This window comes from Setaria viridis, chromosome 5 (genome assembly GCF_005286985.2).
Source record: "Setaria viridis chromosome 5, Setaria_viridis_v4.0, whole genome shotgun sequence".
Classification (NCBI taxonomy): domain Eukaryota; kingdom Viridiplantae; phylum Streptophyta; class Magnoliopsida; order Poales; family Poaceae; genus Setaria; species Setaria viridis.
This window is the reverse complement of record NC_048267.2, coordinates 40,975,206-40,988,543: the sequence shown is the minus strand read 5'-3', so window position 1 is coordinate 40,988,543 and position 13,338 is coordinate 40,975,206. Positions and strand designations below refer to the sequence as shown.

At 48.6% G+C, this 13,338-nt stretch overlaps 1 protein-coding gene across 1 annotated transcript; it reads right to left on the bottom strand.

The window, feature by feature from the left end:
- Window positions 1-2,381: 2,381 nt before the first annotated feature.
- LOC117857314 (coronatine-insensitive protein homolog 1a) lies at window positions 2,382-5,803 on the bottom strand. The gene is made up of 3 exons (XM_034739914.2): window positions 5,000-5,803; window positions 3,543-4,020; window positions 2,382-3,451 (listed from the first exon to the last, which is right to left on the bottom strand). Exons 1-3 carry the CDS (start codon window positions 5,509-5,511, stop codon window positions 2,648-2,650), a joined length of 1,794 nt encoding a protein of 597 aa, XP_034595805.1. The 5' UTR covers window positions 5,512-5,803; the 3' UTR covers window positions 2,382-2,647.
- Between the last annotated feature and the right edge of the window lie 7,535 nt (window positions 5,804-13,338).

Sequence of the window (13,338 nt, the reverse complement as noted above, 5' to 3'; positions counted from 1 at the left end):
CACGATGCCGGGACCCCGGAGCGCCCGGTGTTGCGGTATTGGGGAGGAGTGCCCGTAGTGATGCCCCGGGGATGTACGCTTCGGCTGAACCTCGTCAATAAAGATCGTGTCTCCATTGTCGTTTGTGATCGTACAATTAAGTTCATCTCGGTAGGTCCAATCGAAGCTTCCGCTGGTGGAGATTAGCAGGCGGCTCATCGACGTGAGGGCTAATTTTCTAACAGGCAGCCGGCCCAGGATTCATGCGCATGCCCCACCTACGTGCTGAACAAGTACTAAACTTAAGTTGAAAGTTTTTTTAAAAATTTATATGAGAAAATTTCGAAGGAGCCGCATTGCACTTATACCTTAAAATTTCTCTTGAAAAAATATGCGAAGTTGTCATGAAAATTTATGTGAATAAGTTGTTTGGAAAAGTTTGCAAAAATAAAAATTTATATGGAGGAAGAATGTTAAAACATGAAGATTAGGAGGGATACGCATGCACCAACAAGTAGGTGTCCAAAAAAATGACCAAAAAAAAGTTGAATAAAGGACGCATCTTTTATGTGCACGTAAAATTTGAGCTTGAACAAAAAAAAACTTATACAAGCAGTAATGGCTTATTTGGGAACCTGCCCATCCAAATTTTGAAAAAAAAAGTACAAAGAGAAATAAAAAATAGAAATCAAACACTTAAATAGTTGCAGCCTTGCGGGTCTAAGTGCTCATACCTGATGTGCACCCCGCAATTTTTTTGCTTTTGTAGTTTGACTTTAGTTGTCAATCTATATATAGTTTTTACGAAATTCGCTTTTTTAATGATGTTATTACCTAGTAATTGCACGTTAGAACAAGAAAGAGTTCAGCTTGAGCAGCACCGGGGATCGTTTTTCCAAAAGCTAGCCCTCGAGGTTGGAGTTGTAACTTTTGATTAGCCAATCACCTAGGCTTTCCCTGTCAAAGTGTCAAGGGGTGATCAGATAGAACCAGATGCCTTCCCCGGCTCCCTCTCGTCAGTACGTCTGCGTACCTGCTCCCATGATCTGGATCAACATGCTAACATTCTAGAATCCTAGGGAGAAATTATATAAGACGCCTTTCAGCTGGACTGTAGCAACTAACAACATCCTGCAGCTGCTCCTAACCTCGGATCTGCTCTTGGCATTTTCGAGGCTCGTTTGGCACGACTTTGGCTTGTGAAAAAATAGCTCTGATTCTAGCTTATCTGAAAAAGCAGTTTTTTTTGGCTCTCTTATTTTGTAGAAAAACGTTTGGCAAAAACGACTTCTCCTAACTTTTTAGATTGGAAATGAGATGTCAAATGTCCAAACTACCCTTATATTTCCTTTTTTTCTCTTTTCGTTTTCTTTTTTCTCTTCATTTTTCTTTCCTTTTTTATTTCTCTTTTCCTCCTCCCGTTCTTTTTCCCCTCCTCTCCCCTTATCTAATCAGCTTCTTCCCTTCTTTTCTTTCCCCCTCCTCTTTCCTTATCCGAATGGCACCCGCTCCTTCGCCTCAGCCCTCCTCCTCCGACCCTCCGCCGCTACCCCGCCGGCCCCGGCTCCCTCCGTCGCCGCCCCTCCACCCCGACCCTCCAGGTACGAGGAGGAGAGCGCGTCGCCGCCGCCGCCCTCTAGGTACGAGGAGGAGGGGTACTTTGGGGCAGCATGTCCATGCATGGAGGAGAAGCCGCGATGAGCTAATTTGTTTTAGCTCTCTCACCGTGCGACGGCTCATCTCAGCGCGATTTCGGAGGCTTCTCTCCCGGAACCGTTTTCGCTCATGTCGTTTGGCACGGCTTCATCAAAAACCGCTCGAGAAGTTGCTCGATGAGCCGTGCCAAATGGGGCTCAGCTCGGCCCGGTTTTCTCCATGCAATCGTGCCCCAGAACCAGAATCCCAGAGCAAGCTGACGGAAACGTCCTTTTCCCGACGAGGGAAGCCGGCCCCCAGTTGTCGATTCAGCGGCGGGGCTCAAAGCCTACGCTTTTTGTTCGTTAGCCATTAAACTACTGGTCACCGAGCAGTGGCTTTCGAGCTCTATTCCCACTCGTCCCATCGCGCTGGGTACGCGACGCTGTCGCCGTCCGGGCGCGGTGGCGGGCGCAGATTCCCCTGCCACTCCGCGACGGCTCTCCGCTCGTCGCCCCGCTGCCCGCCGAGACCACGTACTCCACGTAGCGGGGACTCCAAGTGGCAGGTGTGGGGGCGCGCCCATCCGCTTCACGGTGGCCGTCGCCTTCGTGGCGCTGGAGCTGGACTAGAGCTTCGGAGTCCAGACATTCTAGTACGCACATCCAATGCATCCCCCCTTAGATTTTGAGGATGAGAAAACGGAGTTGCTGTCAGCTCATCTTGAGCGTGCAATGCACCTCTCAGGTACTTGATTTCAAATCATGTAGCACGGGCAAAAAAGCAGTAACCCAGTTCTGATATTTACAGGGGAATAGAGTACAATTCCGGGGAAGAAAGCACAACAGAGCAGCTCAGTATACATCCTCCCAGGATTAGATAGCAGTACTGCTAGCTCACTACAAGCGACACAACGGCAACTTATTGCACTACACCTCTACACTACTAGTAGAGTTTATTACGGCACACAGGGGGCTAACAGTATAGACTGGTACAATACAACAACCATACTCACGGCTTGACGTATTTACAGTCACGCGGGATGCAACGTAACCAGCCACTGAGGGCAGTCCGGCCTCCTTCCAGCAAGGGAGTAGTATGCAAGAACCTGAGCTTGGTTACCAACACAAGGCTGTCCATCTGCCATCATCCGATATACGCTCTCGGGGCTGAGAGGTGCGAACTCGATGTTCCAGAAGGGCCTGGCCATGAGCAGGAGGTCCTGGCCTGTTGGAGAGGCCCTGTACCCCTCCACCCATATGTACCTCAGCGACGGCATCTGGAGAACGGCGACCGCCAGAGCTCGCTCGCTGAAGCAGCAGCTCCTCAGCTCCAGCTTCCGCAGGTTGGTGCACCCCATTGCAAATTGGATCAAACCATTGTCCGATTCGCCGACGTTGCCAAGCAGCATGTATTGTATGTTCCCACTGAATTGTCCAATGTAGCCAAGGCCTACATCCGAAAGCCCTCCCGGTCTCAGGTAGAAGGCAAACCTCCGGAGTTTGGTGCAATTTCTCAATAGAGCACGGACACCATTGTCAAGCGGCAGGTCTGTTACTTCCTTCTGTTGGTCAAGAAGAACAAGCCGGAAGTCATAGAGATTCTTGCAGAAAGTCCCAATGGATTCCAGGGCTCCGTTGGTGATATCAGACACATAGGCAGCAATGTACTCCAGTTCACGGCAACCAACAGCTACAGCTGTCAAGCCTAACTGAGAGACTCCTCCTTGCTCTTCTTGACCTGGGTCATCCTCCCCCCGCTCAATTCGGAGTCTTCGTAGCTTCTTGCACGTATCAGCAACAACTTCTAGTCCTCGGTCCCCAATCACATTCCTCACCTGTCGAGGAGTGTCCATCATGTCGATTGAAATGAGATATTCACTAATTTCAGGTGCAAATACAGTAGAATAGATGTACGAAAAGCATTACCTCAAGAACCAGTAGGTTGGGGCATTTAGCAATAAGTTGGCAATGATCTTCAGTTGTGAGCAAAGTGTACTGCAAGTCCAGTTTCTTCAGTGTTGCAGAAAATGGAAAGATAATAGGCATCTCATTTTTACCCATGAAGGTAAGACTTCCCAAGAAGCATAGTCTGGGTGGGAATTGAACCTTTTCATACTTGGTGCACTCTCCTACTTCAGAAAATGCTCCTCCAGCAAATTCTTGTAATGCTTTGGAGGTTTGGAGAAAACCAATCAGATCTGAAAGATCACAATCACTCATCTTCAAAGAAATAAGTGATTTACAGTTCTTTGCAAGAAGCTCCAGATCTGATGGCTCCACTTTGAGATCAGTCATGTAGAAGTTCAGTGTCACAAGAACAGAATTGTTGACAGCTAGTTCATGGAGCCATTCACTGCCCTTATCTCCAATTTTGCATTCTTCCAGAAATAAAGTTCTCAGAGATCTGTTGAGACAATTTAGAATGAGATGTTACTTTGAAGATCTCAAGCAATCATAGCAGCTGGAACGAAGTATTCATTGTGCAGCAGGAATATAACACTAAAAAAATGTTGCTAGAGAGACTTAGAAATAGAAAGAAGGTAAAGATGCTGCTTGAAATGTAATTATGGTTGACGACAGAGCAAATGACTTGCAACCAGAGAAGTTACCGCAGTTTGTTGTCTTCAGTATCAAAATGAAAACCAGCTTCAATACACAAAAGTAACAATTGACTCTTTGAAATTGGAGATACATATTTATCAAACGCAAATCATTCACTATTCAGTTTCCATATTTAGCTGATTCAATATCATAGTTACAGGATTCCAACTAAAAAATAAAACCATCTGAGATACTTTGGGCAAAAAGAGAAAGAAGGTAAAGATGCTGCTTGAAATGTGATCATGGTAGAATTGATTGATAACAGGAACCAACAACATGCAAAGCTGCCAGTGAATTTTTGTCAAAATACGTTTCATTAAGGACAACGTAGTCCTATTCAATTCCAATCAGCATGGTACACAAGTACCCATGGGAACGATAGATCACCTGCCATTTTGGCAATAACTCAAACTAGCCGCTTGTGCAAAACTGCGTTACTAGATGGGGAATAGAATACTGGGCTAGCAAACGATCAAACCTCAACTACTCTGAAACTGTCTTGTGCATTCTAACGCTGATACCAATTCGGTCAAGAAAATTCTGCATCCTGCCCGTATTACAACATGTGTCTACTTATCCGTCACTCCGTTTAGGAACATCTCCGCCGGATAAACCACGATTTCTCTGAGAGGGGGGAAAAGATCAAGTACTGAATCGCGCAACTATCCAGCTTACTTTCCCAGCACACCGTAATGGGAAAGCACAAAGCAGGCTGAACTAGCAAGGTGTTGCAGACGGCAGATCACCAGAGCAACACAGGGAACCGAAAAAGCAGCTATTACCTGCAAGAGCGCGCGACCAGGCGGAGGGCGTCCGTGGAGAAGTCGGAGCACTTGTCGAGCTTGAGCACCTGCAGCATGTGGCCTCGCGCGCGGACGAGCACGGCGATGTCCTCGTCAGTGACGGTCATGCGGCGCAGGTGGACCGCCTTGAGGCACTCGAGCGTCGCGGCGAGCTGGGCGACCCAGGGCGCGGCGTAGGCGCCCCAGTCCTCGGGTATGAGGCCGTACATGGAGGCGCGGGGCTTCCCCTTGAGCGCGAGCGACTCGAGGCGCGGGAACCTGGCCAGCAGCCGCGCCGGCTCGACGGCGTAGCAGAAGCCGACGGTGACGTGCTTGCGCGAGAGCGCGTCGATGCGGTGCCAGCGGCGGCACACGAGCGAGGCGGCCTCCCGGTCGCGCGGGTCGTCCACGTAGCCGAACACGAGGTGCAGCGCCTCCTCGGGGACGCCGCCGCTGCCGCCGAAGCTGAGCGCGCGGCTCAGCCGGCGGGGCTCCGGCACCTCGCCACCCATCGGCGGGAGCGGATCGGCTACCCCGCGGGGCCGGATCGCCGGAGATCTAGGCCGAGCGCGGGCATGGAGATTTTTGCTGCCCCTTCTCTGCTGTGATTTCCGCGGGTGGGCTTGTGAGAGGACGGGACTATGGGAGGAGGAGAAGCGGAGGGAATTATTGGAGGGAGAAGAGAAGCAAAGCAAGGCTGCAAGAGTGAGGTGAGGAAGGATGAGGAGGAGCAGCGGGGGACGGGGGATTGGAGAGGCAGCGTTTACTTCGTTCCTGCGCCGATCAGCCGGTGGTGCCGCGCCACGTAAGCACTGGAGTGGAGGAGATAAATGGCGTCGCCCGCCGGGCACAGCACAGTGCTCAGTGAGCTGCGCCACAACCAGCTCAAAAGGGGCCAGTCTGTAATTATCAAAATAAGGGGGGCCTGTCTGTCATAAGAAAAAATTAGTTAAATGCCCATTTTGTAGGCAGAACTGATTTTTTTATGTGAACTTATCGGAGTCTAATACTTGATGGTACTCAAATTCAGCAGGAAGGTAAATCACGGACCTGACGTATGGTTGAACGAAACGTAGAATTTTGTGTATCTTGAGAGGTGAAGGTTGGAAAAGACAAAAACGAACAAACAAACAATTTGGTATGAGCTAATCATGTGGTATGATGTCTAGCAGCCGGTGGATTTGGTCTGCCATATGCGATCAGTGGATGAACCCTTCTTTTCTTCCGCAAGACCGCGCTATGTACCACTGCTCTTAATAGTGCCCATCGCTGCCTTGTTGGCTCTTTCTTGCTCTAGTTGCCTGACCATCTAAAATAATTTAGAGGTGTCATTTTCAACAGACCACCATTGCTAAAATTGACAATACATAATTCCGCGGAGACTAGTCTACAAGCTACTATGAGATAAGTGTATCGCATATTTGTTTAGTCGCAGCATTACAAACCCGTAAATCGTGAAAGAAAATATAGTAGTACTATACTACGCGATCGTTTTAACCGTATTCGGATGGGTGCCTGACTTATCGGACCAATATTTTATGGTGAGTTGTGACTAAATGTATCAGTGCCTCCGGTATTTTCATTAGCCCAAAAACTTCCCTAGCAAAGCTTGTTTTCTACTCTATTCATGCATGTGTCCCAGTCCCCCGCACTGACGGAGCCAAAATTAGCATACGCTGCCATCCCGGTTTTATTCTTAAAGCTCAAGTGGCCTCCTTTTTTCTCCGTTGTTGTCGTGATACTTGAACAAGTGGTTAATTTGAAAAATTAAAGTCTCCACAATGTACACAACCTAGATTGCGAAAAAAAATAATCGCCCTACAAAAAAAAACATAAAGCTTGAACAGAGCAAATATCTTGTGCAGTGAAGCGAGCAGCATAGTGCTCCGTATTTGGGTTTGTTGGAATCGGACCTCGATGGGCGAGAAGCCGAGAATCCAATCCACTAGAGGGCGTCATTTCTCAGGTGCACCAACCACCTCGCCGGCCGGGTGGTCCCCTCCTCCCTGCAAACGAAGCCTGCCATCGCCGCCGGTCGGCCCACGTGAACGGGAGGTGGTGTGCTGACTGCTGAGGAGGGGCCTGAGGCCTCTTCTGTGAACAACGGTCTTCTCGTCAGCATTCACTCGACCGACATGTGGGTCTCCATTACCGTACGGAGTAACAGCAGATCTTGGGAGCTTTTGCAATCGTAGTATGCCCATGATATCAGGGCGGCTCTATCTGAAACGCAGGGAAAGTTCCCAAGTTTCTACAGGAAGTGATACGTTTGTAAAGCTATTTTCGTGCAACATTGAAATTTCTTTCGTATTCTTAGATAATCACCAGTACACTGAAAAGAAAATTTAAAGGAACACCTACGTACTACTGCAAAATCCTTCCGGAATGTCTGACTTTACACTAACTCGACATGATTTTCCAAGCTCTTTTTTCTCCTCCCGTCATGGCATATATCTTTTTCATTCAGTTGAGCAAGCAAGCAACAAGAATAAACATACACACACTACAAAGGACACAATTACCCGCAATACTGATCCGTTTACTCATTACACTACGCAAAGTCTTCCCATCCTAAAAGGACAGCTAGGCCAGCAAGTACACCGTACACCGATCTGGCGATCTGCGTGTTTACACCGAGCTCTTTTCTGTTGCCGCAATCATACGCGCGAGCGCTGTACACGCCTGTACCCATCGGCTGCGCGGCTGCCTTCCTATCCGTGTTTGCGGCCATTGTTGACGTTCTAGAACCGTTACGGGAAAACATGGCCGTACCTGATTCCAGGGCCTAATTTCGTGAAGGAATTGATCCGGCTAGCTGACCATTTCGTAAAGAATGGATCCAATCCAACTGACCGTTTCGTAACGCGGCAAGTACCGCGTCGCACCGGCCGGTGCAGTGCAGTGAATACAGCTAGCGGCGCCACCTGCACAACAGCGCCATGCTAGTTTTGATCTCATCCGACTCTATCCAACAAACAACTAAATCGGACTCCTCGATCGCGCCCTGATCGGGAGCGCCCAACCGAATATGGTTGCCGGGCTCCCGTTGCGCAGCGCTATAAAAGAGAAAGGTGGGAGTCGGGGGCACGCACGTCAAGGTTCGCCGTGCCCACCAGACCCACCTAACAAACCCTAGACCGGTCATCCTAGCGCTAAAACGGCGGGAAGTTCCGCCGCCCACACTCGTCATCAACGCCGCCGTCACCGCCATGGCGAGCTCGTCCACCAATTCTTCCACCCTTAAAATTTTTAGATTTAAAGCAATGCATTGATTGAATTAAGGGAAACTATGTTAAGAAAATTTAGAAAGACACCAAACAAATCACAGGAATTTTAGAAATAATTCACACAGACATCTGCGGTCCATTTCCAGTAACATCTGTGGATGGTTATGATTCATTTATAACATTCACAAATGATTATTTACGTTATGGCTATATTTATCTAATTAAGGAACGATCAGAAGGTTGGATAAATTTAAGATATTCAAGGTTAAAGTAGAAAATCAGCATAATTTAAAGATTAAAATAGTAAGATCCGACCATGGGGGGAGTACTACGGTCAACATACCCCATATGGTCAAGTTCCTGAACCTTTTGCAAAGTTTCTACAGGAAAATGGCATAGTTGCCCAGTACTCCACACCGGGCGAGCCTCAGCAGAACGGAGTAGCTGAAAGACGCGACCGTACATTAATGGATATGGTGAGAAGTATAATAAATTACTCCACTTTAACGATTAATTTGTGGATGGAGGTATTAAAAACCGCCATTCACATTCTTAATCGAATTCAAGTCTGTGTCTAAAACACCATATGAGTTGTGAAGTGGAAGAGAGCCCTCACTGAACTATTTGCATGTGTGGGGCTGTTCGGCTGAGGCTAAAGTATTTAATCCAAATATTGGGAAACTAGATCCTAAGATAGTCAATTGTCATTTCATTGGCTATCCAGATAAATCAAAAGTTTATCATTTCTACTGTCCTAACAGAAATACTAAGTTTGTAGAAACGAGATACGCTGTCTTTTTGGAGGATGAGATGATCAGGGGGAGCATGGTAGCCCGAGAAATTAGCCTTGAAGAGACGCGGGTATACGTACACTCCGATGATTCAGGAACTATTTTTCTCGATACTTGTTGCTGCTGCACTGACAGTGCAGGAGACTGTGGTAACACCACCTGTTGTTAGTTCTCCCATAGCAACAACAAATGAAGATGAGGAACCTGTCCTTCAGGATCCTATAGAATCTGTTGTCACACATGAGGAAGAGCTGCAACAGCCCCATATGGAAGATACGCCAAATGTTGAGATCCCTAAAAGGTCTCATAGCGTTAGAAATCCAGCTATTCCTGATGACTACGAAGTCTATGTTAGTGAAGAAGTTCAAACGGAGGGAGATTCCACCTCATTTGAAGAAGCCAAGAGAAACGCTCACTCAACAAAATGACTTGAAGCTATGGAACATCAAATGAGATCTATGAGTAGCAATAAAGTCTGGGATTTAGAAGAAATTCCTAAAGGAGCTAAGACAGTAGGCTGTAAATGGGTCTACAAAATAAAATGTGACTCCAAATTAAATGTGGAAAGATATAAAGCGCGACTTATGGCAAAAGTTTTCATGCAAAGAGAAGAAATAGATTATAATGAGACATTTTCTCCAGTCTCATGTAAGGATTCCTTTAGAATCATAATAGCTTTAGTGGCGCACTATGACTTAGGGCCTGTTTGGCATGGCTCTACTCCAGAACTCCAGCAACTCCACCAAAAAATCTAGCCAAAGACCTCAACTCCAAAACTCCATGGAGCAGCCAACTCCATGGAGCTGTAGTGCAAATGGAGGTGGAGTTTTGGAGCACCTCTTTTGCTGCTCCAAAACTCTCTATTTTGAACCTTCTCGTGGAGTTGGTGGGTAATTACCCACCAATGCCACTGGTTACACAAAAAAAGTTTCAATCTGTTCCTCCCGAGCTCCCACCCGTGCCTATTTCCCCACCCTCGTCACCTGTGGCCTACCGCCTCCCCGCCACCCGTTGCTGCCCCGCCTGCTACCCGTCGCCGCCCCGCCCCCATTGCCGCCGTCGCCGAGGCCCGCCCGTCGCCGCCCCGCCCCCGTCGCCGCCGCCGGTGGCCCCGTGGCCGCCTCTTCGCCGCCCGTCGCCGTCCCGCCCCTGTCGCCGCCGTCGCCGGCCCCGTGGCCGCCTCCCTGCCGTCCGTCGCCATCCCGTCCCGTCGCCGCCCCACCCCCGTCGCCGTCGAGCCCCGCCGCCCGTCGCCGCCCCGGCCCCGTGGCCGCACAGCCCGCCGGCCGGCCCCGTCGCCGACCTGGCCCCGTGGCCGCCCAGGCCACCGTCGGCCGGCCCCGTCGCCGCCTCGGCCCCGTGGCCGTCCAAGCCCCACCGGCCGACCCCATCACCGTCAATAGGAGATCTTCCCCACCTCCGGGCCGTCGCGGTGGACAAAGGAGGGGCGCGGCTCCACGTCGAGCTCGTCGCGGCCGATGACGCCAGTGGCGGTCGCGGCAGCGCGTCCGTGGCGTACGGCGAGGACGTCGCTGCCAGTATCTTCGAGGCAGGCACGCAGCTGTTCGTGACCTTCCTGTCGTTCGACGCCGATGGCTCCATCCCGTCGAGACGCATGTCCCTCGTGGCTTTGTTTGTCGTCGCGCTCTACTTGTACGTGTGCAAGAGGTATCCATCGGAGGCAACCTACGGACGACTGCAGGTAGCTGCAGACGAGGATGATGATGGGATAGAAAGGATGATAAGTGGGGCTTGAATTGGGGGGCAACAATGGCAATCTACACTAAAATCGGACTTTTTTGGTGCTAAGAGCACCCATCTAGCCAAACACCCAATTTTATTTCTTGAGTTTTGGAGTGGAGCTGGCTCCACCTGGAGTTCTGGAGTGGAGCAGCTCCACCTAGAGCTGGAGCCATGCCAAACAGGGCCTTAGAATTACATCAGATAGATGTAAAGACGGTATTTCTCAATGGGAATTTGGATGAAAATATTTGCATGGCACAACCCAAAGGTTTTGTCATGGAAGGAAAAGAACATATGGGACGCCACTGAAGAAATCCATTTACGGATTAAAACAAGCCTCTAAACAGTGGTATTTGAAGTTTGATGAAACTATAAGAAAATTTGGGTTTAATAAGAATAAGGAGGACAATTACATTTACGCAAAGTTTAAGAATGGGAAATTCATTTTCCTCATCCTGTATGTAGATGACATCTTACTCGCTAGTAGTGATGTTAATCTGCTATTGGAAACGAAGAAGTTTTTGTCCTCAAATTTTGACACAAAAGATCTTGGTGAAGTATCGTTCGTTTTAAGAATTGAAATTCACCGAGATAGAAGTAAAGGGGTTTTAGGATTATCGCAAAAGGCATACTTAGAAAAGATCCTAAAGAAATATAGTATGCATGCGAGTAAACTTACGCCTGCTCCCATAATCAAGGGTGATAGATTTGAGAATATTTAGTGTCCCAGGAACCAATACAAGATCGATCAAAGAAAACGGTTCCATATGCTTCAACTGTCGGAAGCTTAAAGTATGCTCAAGTATGTACGCATCCTGACTTAGCCTTTGTGATCGGGATACTTGGCAAATATCAGAATAATCCAGGAATAGATCACTGGAGAATGGTAAAGAAGACATTGCATTATACGCAAGGCATGAAAGGCCTAATGTTAACGTACATAAGAACTGATTCCCGGGAAATAGAAGCGTACTCAAATTCAGATTTTGCGGGAGATGTAGATGATAGAAAGTCCACGTAAGGTTATGTATTCACTCTCGCAAGTGGATCCATATCGTGGAAAAGCTCCAAGAAAATCGTCACTGTATCGTCAACGATGTATGCTGAGTTTGTAGCATGTTATGAGGCCACGGGACAAGCAAAATGGCTTAGTAAATTTATACCCGGGTTGAAAGTGGTAGACAGCATTCAAAGGCCACTCAAGATGTACTGAGACAATGAGCCAGCAGTGTTTTATGCTCACAACAATAAGTTAAGTGGTGCTGCCAAACATATTGACATCAAATTTAATGTTGTGAAAGAAAAAAAATCCAGAATCATACCATTAGTCTAGAGCATATAAGAATAAAGGAAATGCTCATGGATCCGCTCACGAAAGGCTTATCGCCCAATATGTTCAAAGAATTTTAGCATGGGTTTACAGGAAAGCCTATGATCCCTAGATACTAAGGGTCCGGAATAAGAATCTGTTCCAAAATAGAAAGGTGTATTGTAGCTGTTAAATCTGATAGTACGTAACCGACTATTATAACGAGGTATGCTCTATACACTGATCTATGATGAAATGGGTGCTAAGTTAAGTATTCCAAATTTAAGACTAAGCTTAAGTATAAGATGAGATAAGGGAACGAATGTTAGTTTTGATCTTATCTGACTCGGTCCAACGACACAAGCCAGACTCCTCCATCGCGCTATAAAAAAAAGGTAGGGATCGAGGGCACGCACGTCAAGGTTCGCTGTGCTCACCGGACCCACCTGACAAACCCTAGACCGATCATCCTAGCGCTAAAGCGGCGGGAAGCTTCGCCTTGTTTGGTTGGTGGGCCCCATCGTGCAGCGCTATAAAAAAGAAAGGTGGGAGCCGGGAGCATGCACGCCAAAGTTCGCCATGCTCACCGGACCCACCTGACAAACCCTAGACCGATCATCCTAGCGCTGTAGCGGCGGGAAGCTCCACCGCTCACACTTGCCGTCAACGCCGCCGTCACCGCCATGGCGAGCTCGGTACACCAAGCCCGATGGTGGGTGACCCTACTCTCCCTCTCCCTCTTGGTTGTTCTTATTTAGACCTAATGCATTGATTTTAACCTTAGAATCAAGTTGATTACCGCTAAATTCACTCCTAGATATCCAAGAAAATCTATCACGCCACAGTATACGGAGCGGTGACAGAGACACAGAGTACACTCATGTACAGGAGTGGTATTTACAAAGCCGTACAGCTGCGGTATACTCTACGTACAGGCCTTTTGTTTAAACTCGAAACGTATCTCGTGCCGCGGTCCAGTGTCCAGTCGGACACAGCGCCAATACTGGTTGGTGCTTGAGCTTGACAGGTCAAACCTAACTGCCATTGGCGATTATTCCAGCCGAGGTAGCGTTAACCTGCAGAAAGATGCTGCGTTGCGTTGCCGTTGCCGGGCAGGAGAGCGAGCAGGGAGCACCGCACCGGCACCTGCACCTGCACGCGGCCCCCCATGCTCTTCGGTGGCGCCGACAGCGACGCGTCGAGTTCGAGCGGTCCGAAACGGCAGTATTTACCGCGCGATCGGATTACCAGAGGCATTGATTCCCCCGG